A 14162-nucleotide genomic window follows, 5' to 3' on the forward strand; every position below is an offset into this window, starting at 1 on the left:
CCCTCTTGGATGTAATTAAAGTGATTTAGTTTATGGAATGGATTAGATATTGAGCAATCCTAAGCTAAAGCAAAACGTGTGATTGGGTTCAGATGTAAAATATGAAGCTGTCTTCTATAGAAATCAGCAGGAAACTATCAACAGAGGGCGCTGTCAGAGCCACTCACACCTTCAATACTCCTACAAATTATGCCACAGTCATGTCATGTGTGTCTCATGTGAATACATGTCTGTCCATACAAGGCTTTGGACTTTCCCTTATCTCTGATTGTGTAGTTGAAAGATGTCTATCTTATTCCTTCCCCTTTTATAATTGACTTTCTCAAAGTAAAATTTAATTAGTGCTGTTCACATGAGGCATGATGTTAAATCTTGTGCATGTGTGTGTCATGTTTTTCCCACACAGAATAATATGGGGATGTGGACTCACTATTGTAATTTATTACCCCTGCCAAATTGGTTCTTGGCTATAATTTGTCTATCTATATGTTTGTAAGCAGCATAATTTAAGTTCAGGATGGATTTGTTTGAAATGACTGTAGATTGTGGCCCAAGAAAGATAGAGGAACTTACTCATTAATATATCTTCTGAAAGTGTCGGTAAAAAAGAAGAACCTTAAATCCGTCAGTGCATTTAGACTAGGGCTGCAACGATTAATCGATTACTAAATTAATCGTCAAAAATGAGTGAATTGATCAAGCTTTCAGATTTTTCTGTCTCTTTAATGTGAATATGTTCGGTTTTCTTTGCTCCATTTGACAAAGAAATCATTATTCTGACCTTTTATGGACCAAACAAACACTTGATTCATTGAGAAAATAATCAACAGATTAATTAGTTAATCAGTTGCGGCTTTAATTTAGATATGGTCAAGAAGACCTGCTGAGGTTTCAATTAAATGTGGATGAGAAGTGACTCTGTAAATCACAGGGTTTTTGGTGCCAGATGTGCTGGGCTGAATATTTCAGGAACTGCTCTTTTACTGTGATTTTCAAGCCAAACCATGTCTAGGTTTTACAGGGAGTGGTGAGGAAAAAAAGAGAACATATCCAGTGGGTGGCATTTCTCTGGGAGAAAAATGCCTTTTGAAGCAGATGGTCTGCTTTAAGACGTCTTATGTATCTAACACAGTAGCCAGTGAGTGTACGTCGAAATCTGCTCTAAATGATGCAAAGCTGAGCGACCTTGGCAGAGATTTGTGCTTTCTCCTTGTCATCTTGCTGTGTTTTTTGTTTACGTGTATGCAGATACAGTGTTAACCAGAGGGGACAGCAGTGAAACATGAACCAGAGGGGAGGATGTAATGAGTTATTATTCTCATTGCAGCTGCACAGCAACTAAAAAGAGAAGAGGCTACTCCGCAGCTTTGGCTGCTCACTGCTGCATGTAGGTGATAACATTATAACATTTGCTGAGGCCTGACCCATTTGATTGGTTGGGGGTGGGGGGGTTGGGCGGACATACTGAGGGCAAAGCTACGGCATGCAGAGGCATCAATGCGACACAAAAGGAAAACAAGTCTTTTAAACCTGCGAGGCTTTAGACTCATTGTCTGGTTGTGCTATTGTTTTTTTTTAACATTAGAGGGCAGTTAAATCACAAAAGTGTCAGAGTATTAATTTGCACTTTCATATTCAAAGTGAGCACTGAGTGTGGTGGTGTTACTGAACTTGAATTAATCAAGTAAAGTCAGTAAAACTCCAAAATAACCAAAAAACAAATAACTTCAGCTCAACGCTATTTAGATTCCCAAATATATCTAGATTTCTTCAATATGTTCACACACTCTTGGGGGCCCCCTAGTGATCAGGAGGCCCCCAAGCAGCCGCTAAGCTCACTTATGCCTTTACATACATGACAGGTTATGCTCACCCTGACATTATTATTTGAAGTTTCTAAACCAACACTTAAAAAGAATCATAATAAATGAGTGTACTTCAGTTTTGAGACTTCACCCAGCTCAGTAATCTAGAGACAGACCGATTACCTTTGCCGTTTTTTAAATAATTTGCATTGGCATACTATTTATTAAGTAGTTGGTCATTTATACATACATTACACGCATTTGTCACAGAAATTTAATCCTCCTCCTTTGGCTCCACTTGAATCATCTGTCTCCATCTTGCCCTGTCCCCTGTGTCCTCTTATGTTATGCCAACTGTCCTCATGTCCTACTTCACAACATCTGGGAACCTCCTCAAATGCTACTAAATTACAAGAGCATAAGTCTTGTTCAATTCTTATGTGTATCTTTTGTTGTGACGAAATGGGAAGAAATGTGAATTGGCCAAAACAAATGACCATAGTTAACCTTTACTTTGAAGGCGAGGCTGTAAATCACAAACAATGATGGGATTATTTGGACTGTCATTGTGTTTGATGTGACTCACAGTTGGTAGGGATGACAATGTTTTGCATCTTAATTTTCATTTCCATAATTTGACATTTGTTGTCTGTCAACAAACAAGAATTAATTTTTGCCTGAAAAGTAAGATGCAGTTTCCCTCATGCATTTTAATCTTTTTAAATAATACAAAGTGACTCAATACCATTTTTGTGTCTGTGTGTCTGATACCGATATCACATCCTACATATGATACCGATACAATTGTTGAATTATGTCTTTGAAATGACTCGGCACAAATTTGTTGTTAACCCATTCCTATTCCTATTACTATGTTAAAATGTATACAGGCTATAAACATTTGCAATATAGAGTGTCTTACATCCTCTTTTATGAGCAAAAAGTACTAAAATCTTTTAAAATCTGTTTGAATTTGGAAATGCGTCACATACAAAGTTGGCTTGGCTCGTTTTTATGAACAAAAATAAAATAAAAACGGTCTATTTTGTCATTTTTGAGCTACTCCCGCTTTAAAAAAACAATATACTATATAAAATGATTCATAACTGACCCAACACATAAGAACACATAAGAGCCTGAAGATGTAACACCACAGGATGTCCATATAAGGAGTTGTGAATTATTCCTATGCTGTGTGAGCACTAAGGGTTAATAGCTTCATAGCTCATACATGGTCTAAAATGACTGTATCAAGCTATTATCGGTATAGATACTCGAGTTTCTCATATCGGTATCGATATCGCACACAAAAAAGAGGTTTCGTCCATCCCTAACTATTACACAAGGAGTCTCCTGAATCTGGAGCTGTTGTTGTTCTCTGTGGTTCATTATGTGGGTTTTTTCCCCACAGCTGTGTTACAAACATCTCCAGCAGGCCCAGTGAATGTGGGACTGGTTATGGTTATGTAACCCACCAGCATACTGATTATTATCCAAGTCAAGTGACATGTTTTGTCCAGAGGGGGGCGCAGTGCACTCCCCCAACCCTTCATTTGAATGGAGAAATTAAAGAGGAAGTTTACCTAAACCCTTTAAGCACAGCGGGGCAGAGCAGGGACTCACACACAGCAGATAACAACAGATAAGTGGGAGCATCTTAATTTCAGGTGATTCCAGCTGCAGAAGTGACTGCATGTGCTCCAACTTCTCCGCACTCAGGGTTTTTTACTTGCATGCTGCACAGTGAGAGTGAGAGTGTGAGTGTGTGTGTGTGTGAGAGAGAGACATAAAATTTACAGTGTTGCCTGCACACTAGGCATTTTTGTGAGGCTCCTCGTGTGACTAACACCCCCTCCATCATCATCATCATCATCATCACCACCACCACCACCACACCGCGCGTCTTCCTTCTTGGCGCTCTGAGGTGATCATCAGCCGCAGCAAACTGTGACATCCATCCTCAGAGTGTGCTCAGGCTGGCCGGCTGCTGCACAGGCACCATGGAGCAGAAATCACCCAAGGATGAGGGCAACACCTCCAAGGGACAGGAGTCCTACCAGCGGAGGATGTGGAAAAATTTCCAGGAGAGAACCAAGCCGTGGCTCAGTCCTAAACTGGGGTCGGAGCGTCGCGGCACCGGGGGCGCGGAGGGCAGCAAGAAGGAGTCGGGACTGTGGATGTTTAAAAGGAAAAAGAAACAGTTGGATCGAGTGTTCTCGTCGTCGCAGCCCAATCTCTCCACGCCGGCCCGCTTCGACGGGAGCAAGAAGTCCAGTGGAGGCGATGCGGTCCCCGGCACCAGCGTGGACGGACGGCCGCTGCTCCATCCGCTCGGCGCAGCCTCTGGAGCCACGGGGAGCAAGCCCGAGCTGACGGCGCACGGAAGCCCCAAACTGTCCCAGCTCATCACGTACCAGCACAAGAGCTCCTCTCTGGGCTCGGCGTGCTTCGAGAAGCTGGTGGTGGTGGACGCGGCCGCGGTGAGGGCTGAGGATGAGGAGGAGCTGCGTAAAAACACGAGTGATTCTGTGAGTAAGAATAAAAGAAAGATGGTATTGAACACTTTTATGAAGGGGGGGGGGGGGATTATGACACATCCACAGTGGTTGGCCTGGAAATGACACAGAGATGAAGTTTGATGAGTCTGTGGTTCACCGCGGGGATTGTCAATAATTGACCACTTTATTTCTCCCTTTACTCATGTCATGTAGCTTGTAGAGGAAGAGCTGCACGGGCCAAACATCAACTCATGCAAATGAAGGCCTGTATCATCAGTGACAACATGATAATCCCTCATTAGATTACAGTTACACTACACAACCACACTGAGCTTATTTCCTCTATTTTGTAATTTTATCACAAGCGCCCAACAGCTTCCCTCTTTCTATGTATTTTGTTTTTCAGAGTAGAATAGAGGATAGTTCCCCTTTTATTGTCACAGCGTCCTCAGGCTGCAAAAAAGGCTCATGTTTGCAGGAATTTTCAAAGATAAGACGCGTAAGCAGCAGTGCTGTGGATTTACAACCGGTGTGTTCCCTCATCTGCTCACGCGCTGAGTCAGGAAAATAACTTTTATGCATCCCTAAAGACATTCCTGTTGAATAAAAGATGCTACAACATTAGTATGAGTGAGTAAAAGACAAAAGAATACAAAAATGTAGGATACGTCAACAAAGGGGTCGCTCGATACCACTTTTTGTGTCGGATACAAAACCGACATCACAATCTTGAGTATCAGCGCGTCCCGATATCGGTCTGATACAAACATGGCAGACATTTCTCTTTGTCTTATTTTGTAGAGCATTAATATACTGTGTCATATTTAGGGTTTACCGATTGTATCGTATTTTACTTTTTTCCGATATCCGATCCAGTGATTTTAGCTGGTATCAGACCGATAGCGATGCAATGCACTAATATCGCCCATGAAGTAGTGATTGAAAAGAGAAAATACTATTGCGCCTAAAGCCTTTCTTTAACTAGAAAATCCCTTGAGATGAAAATCTCCCTTACGAGCGAGACTTTATAGATCAGTTGCATAATATATAATACAAAGCAGTGAGTTCCAAAGACTGGGTTGGGACCCACAGGTGGTTCGGGGGAGATTGTTTTTGGCCCTTAAACAAATCTGAAGAATTTTCCAGCCTTTTAGTGTGTATATGTTTCCAAACGTGCATAAAATAGTGTTCTAATCCATTTACCAACTGTCTTGTTTGCTTACTTCATCAAAATGAGTGTAGGTGTTACAAATGTGGCTGTAGATGAGTCATTACATTGTGCACAAATATGAATGAATCCTCCCCATATCCATATGAGGCATGTATATATGTCTGTCTGTCTGTCAGTATTACTCAGTCATTAAAGTCAATGAAGTATCTCCAGTCAATAGAAGAGACCAGTAGTGACGTGAAAAACACATTAAAATAACTATAAACTGGACTTAGGTTACACGTTTTTTAGTTTATCCTTAATATTTCCAATAATGACTTAAACTTCAAGCACACAGTCCATTTTATTTAGTGTCCTGTTTCTCCAGGACACAAATGCGGCACAAAGTCGGCTTCCAATAGATATTTGGAAGTGTTTTTTGAGCCATGATCATGAATTGGACAGATAACATAAGTAGAGTATGAGATGGCAAATTAATACAACAAGTGCTGGTACTCAAAATGGTGAAATGAAGAAGTAGTGGCCCACTTTGAGCAGAGGTCACGATAGTTTCCATCTTTAAAAAATGGGCCTGCTGATAGAACGATGGGGAAAACACTGATACGGAGAATAAAACAACAGTCAAACCTACTGTATGTACAGTGAGAGAACATGGTAGCTCAGTGGTGGAGGGAGTCGTCTTTCAACTCAGGTTGTGGGTTTGTTTCCTGGCTGCGCAAGTCTACATGTCGATGTGTCCTTGGGCAAGACACTTAACCCCACGTTACGTGTGAATGATAGAAAATGCATGTCTGAAATGGGTAAATGGCAAATCTGTAGTGTAAAGCAGCAAGACTAGAAAATAAAAATACAGACCTATAAAAATACAGACCATTTACCATAACCAATTCAATTAAAGTGGATACAAATTTCTCTTACAACAGCAGGATTATATGATGATAAACGGGTAAGAAGAGGTGTTTTTAACATGACTGAAATATCACATGGACATGTGACAGGGTTTAAGAATTAGTGACATCTAAAGGTGAAACATAATATTTAATTTATGTGTATATATATATATATATATATATATATATATATTTTTTTTTTTTAAACATTCCTGCGTTTCCATTCAGGGTTTGTTCATGTATGAAAAATACACATAAAAAACCCCACCGTATGTCATGTCACTAAACACAGTTTGTGCCATTGCTGAAGTTGAAAATGAAAAATATTAGATAGAGAGGGCGAGGGACAGAAGGACAGAGGGAGAGAGAGAGAGTGCATCATGTGTGAAAGCCCATAAGCGCCGCAGTTATTGGAAAGCTTTTCATCTCACCACGTTTTGAAATGTTCCAGAACTGCTTCGCGAGCCTCGTCCAGATCGCTGTCTGAGAGTGATTGAGCGCATGAATGCAAAGCCAGAGATCTCCTGTCCATTAAATCTCAACAAGTCCGTTGCACTCAACAGAAGAGGAAAAAGGAAGAAGGAAAGAAAGAGAGAGAGAGCGAAAGAAAGTATTAATGACCTCGCTGAAATTGATTGAGCACATTCATCACAGCACTTACCTTCTCCGTTATATAATACACAGGGATCTCCCTGGCCAAATGAAGTTTTAGCACTCTGCACTGTGAGCCGCCACCGGCTTCCTGTTGATGCTGCTGTGTTTATCAAAGCATCTGCTCTTCATTTGTGGGATTTTTCCATGTGCTTGTAAAGAGGAGAGTGATGAAGCTGCTGCTGGTGGACATGACTCTCACTGACAGATGTTTCTTTCTTTTCCGGCACATAGTGCGCGCTTTAGTTGTCAGAAAGCATGAATAATCTCTCATGTAAGATATACAGCGCAGTATGAATCTGTTATGTAATGAGGTTACAGAGAGAGAGAGAGATGAGGAAAACCGGACATGGGATGATGGGTAATGACAGGAAACAAATGTAATCGGACAGGAGAGATAATGAGGGATGATAAGATGAGGCGACGAGAAGATGTGGCGTCTGATAAAAGACGACGTTGATGAGAGGAGAAGAAGTAAAGATAAGATGAGCTTAGATACTTTATAATCAAGGAAAACTAATTATAAAGTATCGGCACGGCTTGATTTACAATGATATTAATAAAGTAGTTAATATCTTTGTGTTTCAGTTAATATTGTTGTGTTTTCCTTTGTGTTGGTGATTTGCACTTCAGGGCCACCGTACACCTGGTACTTTTTTTTTTTTTCTGAGTTTCCAAACGAGCTGAGCCGACACTGAAATGTGACGTCGTTTGTGTATTTGTGTCGCGTATAAAACAAAGTCACAGCAGTTTCATGCAGCCGTGCTATGATGGCTCCGCCCACGTTGAGGAGGTACTAAATTGTACTGTTGTTTTCTGATTTTTCAGCTCCTTAAATGTGAACATTTTCTATTGTCTTTACTCCATATCGCAAATAAATCATTAAAACGGAATCATTTTGATTTGTGGACAAAATAAAACATTCCGAGAACATCAACAACATTTTTGAATTTCAACATTTTCTGACGTTTCACGAACCAAACAAGTACTTGATGAATCAATAAAATAATAGACGGATTAAGTGATGATGAAATAATCATTAATTGCATCCCTAAATATCTTTAATGCCTGTTTGATGCATTACTGCTCGTGTTCAGTGTTGGCGGTAGTTCTCCTGAACGCTTTACTGACCCAACAGGAATCAGCGCACTGTATAAATTCTCATTACTGAAATGAATACATAAAACTCCAAGCCACTATTTGTTGAATTAAAAATACGAATATTTATTGAACATAAAAACCACAACACAAAGCTGTTGCACAGTTTGAAAATGAGTGATGATGATGAGGGAAAAATGCCAAGTTTTTCCAAGTCATTTCTTCGTCGCCTCGACGGAGAGTAAAGACACATTTCACTTTCTGCTGTTTGCAGCGCTGTCGGGTATCGTGTGTGTGTGTGTGTGTGTGTGTGATTGTGTGTGACAAGTGCAGTACATCATTGCAGCGAGAAAAGCACCTACTGAATGGAAAGTTTAATGGCGACATTTCTTCCTGGAATGAGGCTTCGGTCTTCTTTGCACACTTTCTAATTCACTTTCCTCAGGGGAAGTATACCAGGGCCTTAAGACAGCAGGTGAAGCTCAGAACTCGATTAGACTGTGTCACCAGATTGCTCAGCTTCAACTCTTCTCTATGGGATGGAACAGAATAGTTTGTTTATTTCACAGCGGTGATTTTGATTGGGACAAATGTGGCAAGAGACGTCACTTCCACGGAAGCTTAGCTTCTCTGGGAGTTAATGGCACAGTGGGCAGGCGTGGACACTGGGCTTCTGCATGACGATTGGCGGAAGTGTCTGAAAGGCGGAACCAGTGTTTTGATTGACAGCGTTGCAGAAACATACGCGACACTGGAGCCTCAGTCCTGAGTGGATTTTTGTGAGAGAAGTCTGTAGACAAATAGCTGGTCGTTGTGTGTTAATTGCTGGGCGATATACAGTAGTCTACTATGGCATTATCAGAGACAGAAACCTCATGTGGCAGCAAGAAGACAAGAAGGTCCTTTCTGCGGGTTCTCTGGTTTCCTCCCACAGTCCAAAGACATGCAGATTTGGGGATTAGGCAAATTGGACACTCTAAATTGACCGTAAGTGTTAGTGTGAGAGTGGATGGTTGTTTGTCTCTATGTGTGACCATATGATGGACTGGCGATCTGTCCAGGATGTGACCCCGCTGATCGCCCTATGTCTGCTGAGATTGGCACAGTGTCCTCCTGAAACCCTCATATGTATGTATATATATATATATATATATATATATATATATATATATATATATATATATATATATATATATATATATATACCAGCAAGTGGTATAAGATGAGTGGATGGATGGAAAAACCCCATGTGTAAAAAAAAACACGATAGACTCACTCTCTCCCTCAGTGAGAGAGACACTCCAGGGAGAGGAGGGAGTAAAAATAGGCTGATAATTAGAGAGAAGAAACTTAATATGACGTGATCTAAGGCGAGAAATGTACCATAGACCGCGCAGGCTTTAATCAGAAGAGTTTTTGGTGTTGTGTTAATGTAATTAAATCAAACTTGAAATAATTTTCACCGGAGCAGAGTTAACACTCTGACAGTGGAGATTCTTTATTACAGTAATGAGATGCACCTGCTGGATTTGACCTATGACACAGAGAGAGAAGCAGCTCCAGGACAGGTCGCTGAGGGGCAGCGGTAATAAAAAGCCACTTGTTCCTGACATGGTTATGGTGACCGTGTCTCTATGGTAATGTTACTTTGGCACCGACAGCAATGCCATTTTCAAACAAGATGGTCCAAGTATTTCAGAAACTGCTTATCTGCTGGGATGTTTCTGCACAAACGTCTCTTAAGGTTTACAGAGAATGGTCTGAGAAGCAAAAGATAGCCAGTATTTATACGTCTTAGTTTGCATATTGCCCCTAAAATACTGTACTGTTATTTCAACGATAAGCCGAGTCCTTGTTTGGTGCAGAAAATGTTGAAAGATGGTGATTATTGTTTCCCAAACCTGGAGATGGTGGTGTTCTCATTCGTCTTATTTTCTCCACAAACCAAAATGAATTACCTGATGATTAATTTAGGTTAGCTTAGATTAATAATTGATTAATAACAGATTTATTGTTGCAGCGCTTGATCTTTGAAACTATTCCTTTATCCTCAGGATTCAGCTGCTGTTGCATCATTTAGTTTCCTGACATGCCCTTTTAAAAAACAGCAACAACAGAATAAATAAATAAAAAATATCTATACTGTAGGGCATCTGGTCCGATTAAACTGTTTATTGCGTGCGAGGTTATCAGAGCCATGAAAGATAGTTTACAGATGTTGGTACATGGTGCAGGACTGTGAAATGAGACATCTGTGTCTCCTGCTGGAAGAGAAAAAAGAGCAACATCACGGCCACGTGGGAACAGTCTGGCCTCGTTCTAGAAGTGTCCTGTTGACAGCTGAAATTAGGATTCATTACAAACCCAGGGGAAAGGTGGTAACAGACACTGACAGGCAAATGATTGATACTGACCTCGAAAGGTGTCTGTCTGGGAAACGAGACCTGGGAGAAAATAGGAAATCATGCAGCAGAAAGTTTGGCAGATGTTGATAGATGTTAACTTTCACCTCGTTTCCTGCTCTGCCTGGTGTCTGTCTGCTTTCTGCTGAGCCACACGTCTGACTTCTGTGTGACTGTGTGTCGACAACTACTGATGACACTTTACACACAGTGTGTGGTTGTCATGGCGCTAGAATTTCCCAGGGAAATATTCAATACAATTGTTTTTAATAGAGGTGTGAATCTTTTTATCACGATATTAGAGTCAAAATACCATATTATCATGACATTTAAGTCATGATGCGATATTATCATGATATTTTAGTCAAAATACCAGATTATCATGATATTTAAGTCATTGTACGATATCATCACAATATTTAAGTCACCATAAGATATAATCACGATGTTTACGTCACAATATTTAAGTCTAGATACAATATTATCGTGATATTTAAGTCACCATAAGATATAATAATGATATTTATGTCACAATATTGAAGTCTTGATACAATATTATCGTGATATTTAAGTCACCATAAGATATAATCACGATTTTTACGTCACAATATTTAAGTCTTGATACAATATTATCGTGATATTTAAGTCCCCATAAGATATAATCGTGATATTTGTCACAATATTTAAGTCTTGATACGATATAACCATAATATTTTATTAAAAATACAATATTATCATGATATTAAAGTCACCATAAGATATAATCATAACAGTTTTCAATCTTATCACGACATTTAAGCCACGATTTGATATTATACCGATATTTTACTGAAAAAAAAAATCACAATATTTAAGTCACAATACGATTATGTATTACTGTCCAGATTGTGACCCTGCCATTCACCCTATGTCAGCTTGGTTTTGCTCCAGCTCACTGTAAACACTCATGTACGTGATAAAGCTGTAGTCGATGAATGAATGAGTGAACGAATGAATGCACAGAAATGGTTCAATCGTGTCTGCAGTGCTCCTGCAGCATGGTCACTTCGCACTTATTTCCCCCCCTCACTGCTCCAAAAAAAGCTCTGGTTTCCTGTCCTCCCATCACTCTGCACCAAGTCCTTGAAGAGACAACCTTAACTACGTTCTCCCTGATCTGTCTCTGACATCTGTCCTCCTCAGATCCCGGCCTCAGTCTCAGTTTCCTTGCAAGAGCTTTCTCGCTCTCTTGACAACAACAAATCTTCTTGCTCGTCAGAAGAACAATCTGTGCTCCGCAATAAGGGAGCTTTGCACCGTGACATTGCCGTTTCCCTCCAGCTGTGTTGTTCCCTCTCTGCAGGTACACACAAACACACACTCTCTAGTCTGAGGCCAGATTGGGATCTTAAATAAGGTTAAGTATGAAAATGTAGACGGGTGAATGACTTAGCAGTGCCAGTGTGCTTTCCTAAATGGCAGCTTCACTCCGAGATAAACAGAACTGATGCTTCCCTCCTCCCTCGATCTTATTACAGCAGGATCCACCCTTTCGTCCTCCTGCTCTGTCTTATTGCAGCACCGTGTCATGATACCAAGGGCGTGAATCTCTGGGTACTCTAGGGATTAGCATTAGAGCGGCAACGCACCATCATTTTCACTTGCTTGGGGCCATAAAATATCAGGAAATGTTAAATAACTGTCTATTGCATCTCTTACCACAGGCTGGCAGCAGTAGCAGGCTTTAAGTCGGTGGACTTTATATTTGCAATGGTGATGAAATTGAAGAGGTTTCTTGAATGCATCTCGTAGCTGCTCCTCTAAAACCAACTCTGCTTTATTTTCACCAGCTTTCATGTGCTGGAGTTTAGAATTTAAAGTGTGTTGTGTGGTTTTTGCTGAAGCTCCGTCACTTTTTTCCTCTCTGGTAAGGACGGTGGTGAAGATAGTTGGAAGAAAGCACACATGGCTGGATTTGAAAGTGTCTCTGTGTGTGTAAAAGTCAGATTGAAACATCAAGCGCTCAGTGCTGCGTTGCAGTTTCATAATCTCTGAATGGATCGTTTCTAATTCACTGTCACATGGAGGGAGATATAATCAATTTCTGTAGCGTGCATTTGGCCGGTGTGCAAGATGTGCATGTTGGGTTGTGAATATTCGAATAATGAACCAATAATCCCACAAATAATAATAATGCTTATCCAATAATCCCATTTACTAATTTTCTTCTTTATTCGTGAGCAAACCCTCCAATACACCTCTCTCCTCCTGCTTCTCCGCCAAAAGCTGTATAAACTCCGCTTTTTCCAAGGCACGTAGATGCAGATTCTTCATACAGATTAGTAATAAGAATTTATTTAATCTGATGCATTGTCCAAATTAAAATCCATTTTGCTAACTACAAAAAAAGAAATCCGCCAACAGGAAGTATTTGACACACACAGAGTATGGAAAAAAGAAAAATGGACGAACCCCCAATGTATAATTTTGCCACTATTTTCTAACATATATAATCTGCTTGAATCCGGAGCTACTGAGTGACGCGTGTTCTCCTACATCTGCGAACATAAGCCTCTTTATGTGAGATTATATATATTCCTGCTCAATTTGTTTCGTGTCTCCAGAGAATCCACACTTTCACTTTATGTTTTTCTATTTTGAGTAATGCACATAAAATAATTTTTTTTTCCCTTACCCAACATTAGTGACTCCCAAAGTGTGGGCTGGGACCCTCTCGTGGCCCTTCATGATACTGTAGGTGGGCCGTAAAAGGTCATTAAATATAAATAAACACATTTTTAATTTTCAGTTTTGTAATTAAATTGCTTTTATAGGGAATTAAACTAAGCCATGCCGTTTAAATTATGTGTTATTTTTAATTTATCTGACCTATGATAATACAGTATAGTGTGTTTACAGCAATATTGTGACATTTTACAGGCGTAACATATCCATATTTGCACTCAATGTTAGTTTATAAATTGTTATTTATGACAATGGATAATTAGTATCTAAGTAGTAGTATTTAAGTATCTTACCAGAAAATGACTTTTGTTGGAAGGTTGTGGGTTAAATTCCTGGCTGTGCTAGTCTAAATGTGTCCTTGAGCAAGATACTTAACCCCATGTTGCAGAGGAATTGGTTTGAAAGATGTGTGAATGGGCAGTTAGAGGAAATGTAGTGGGGTAAAGTACAGTAACAAAGTATTTTTATTTGTGCTAAAATAATAGTTCAGAATTAAAGTATCTATCCACATGTTTACATGAAAACAATAATATATTATTGGAGTTATTGATCCTAGTCTTGTGTGGTTTAATGTTTGAGTTTGGAGGATTTGTCAGATTTCAAAATGGACCCTGACACTCGTCACTTTGTGAACGGCTGCGCAACATAATTCACAGAAGCCTGAAACAGTGATTGTGATTGTCAGCTGTTAAATCAATTGATTGAACCGGGGATAACTTTATAAGTCTTAATGCTGCTATAATGCATCGATTCATTGCCACTCAGTGGAGTCAGACTACACTGTAGAGACTGTGTGTGTGTGTTTTTATGAGGTCTAATCACAGATGACGTCCCACAATAGCCTCTGATAGGAGTTGTGACATTTCTTGAATATCAATGAGGAGATACGAGCTTGCAGAAGATGAATAAAAGTGTCATTTTCT

General features: G+C 39.9%; 1 protein-coding gene across 5 annotated transcripts in view; it reads left to right on the plus strand.

The window, feature by feature from the left end:
• The first annotated feature begins 1529 nt into the window (after positions 1–1529).
• mctp1a (multiple C2 domains, transmembrane 1a) overlaps positions 1530–14162 on the plus strand; it is a 165803-nt gene continuing 153170 nt past the window's right edge. For 3 of the 5 annotated variants that reach the window (XR_009241129.1, XM_058636127.1, XM_058636128.1), the window contains exon 1: positions 1530–4333. Coding sequence is in view for 4 of the 5 variants with exons in the window: in XM_058636127.1 (XP_058492110.1) it covers positions 3806–4333 (528 nt within the window). In the remaining variant the exon portion in view is untranslated. The remainder of the gene's footprint in view (positions 4334–14162) is intronic. The other 2 variants (XM_058636129.1, XM_058636130.1) reach the window with 1 other exon arrangement.

The sequence above is a fragment of the Solea solea genome, chromosome 8 (genome assembly GCF_958295425.1).
Source record: "Solea solea chromosome 8, fSolSol10.1, whole genome shotgun sequence".
NCBI classification, from domain to species: domain Eukaryota; kingdom Metazoa; phylum Chordata; class Actinopteri; order Pleuronectiformes; family Soleidae; genus Solea; species Solea solea.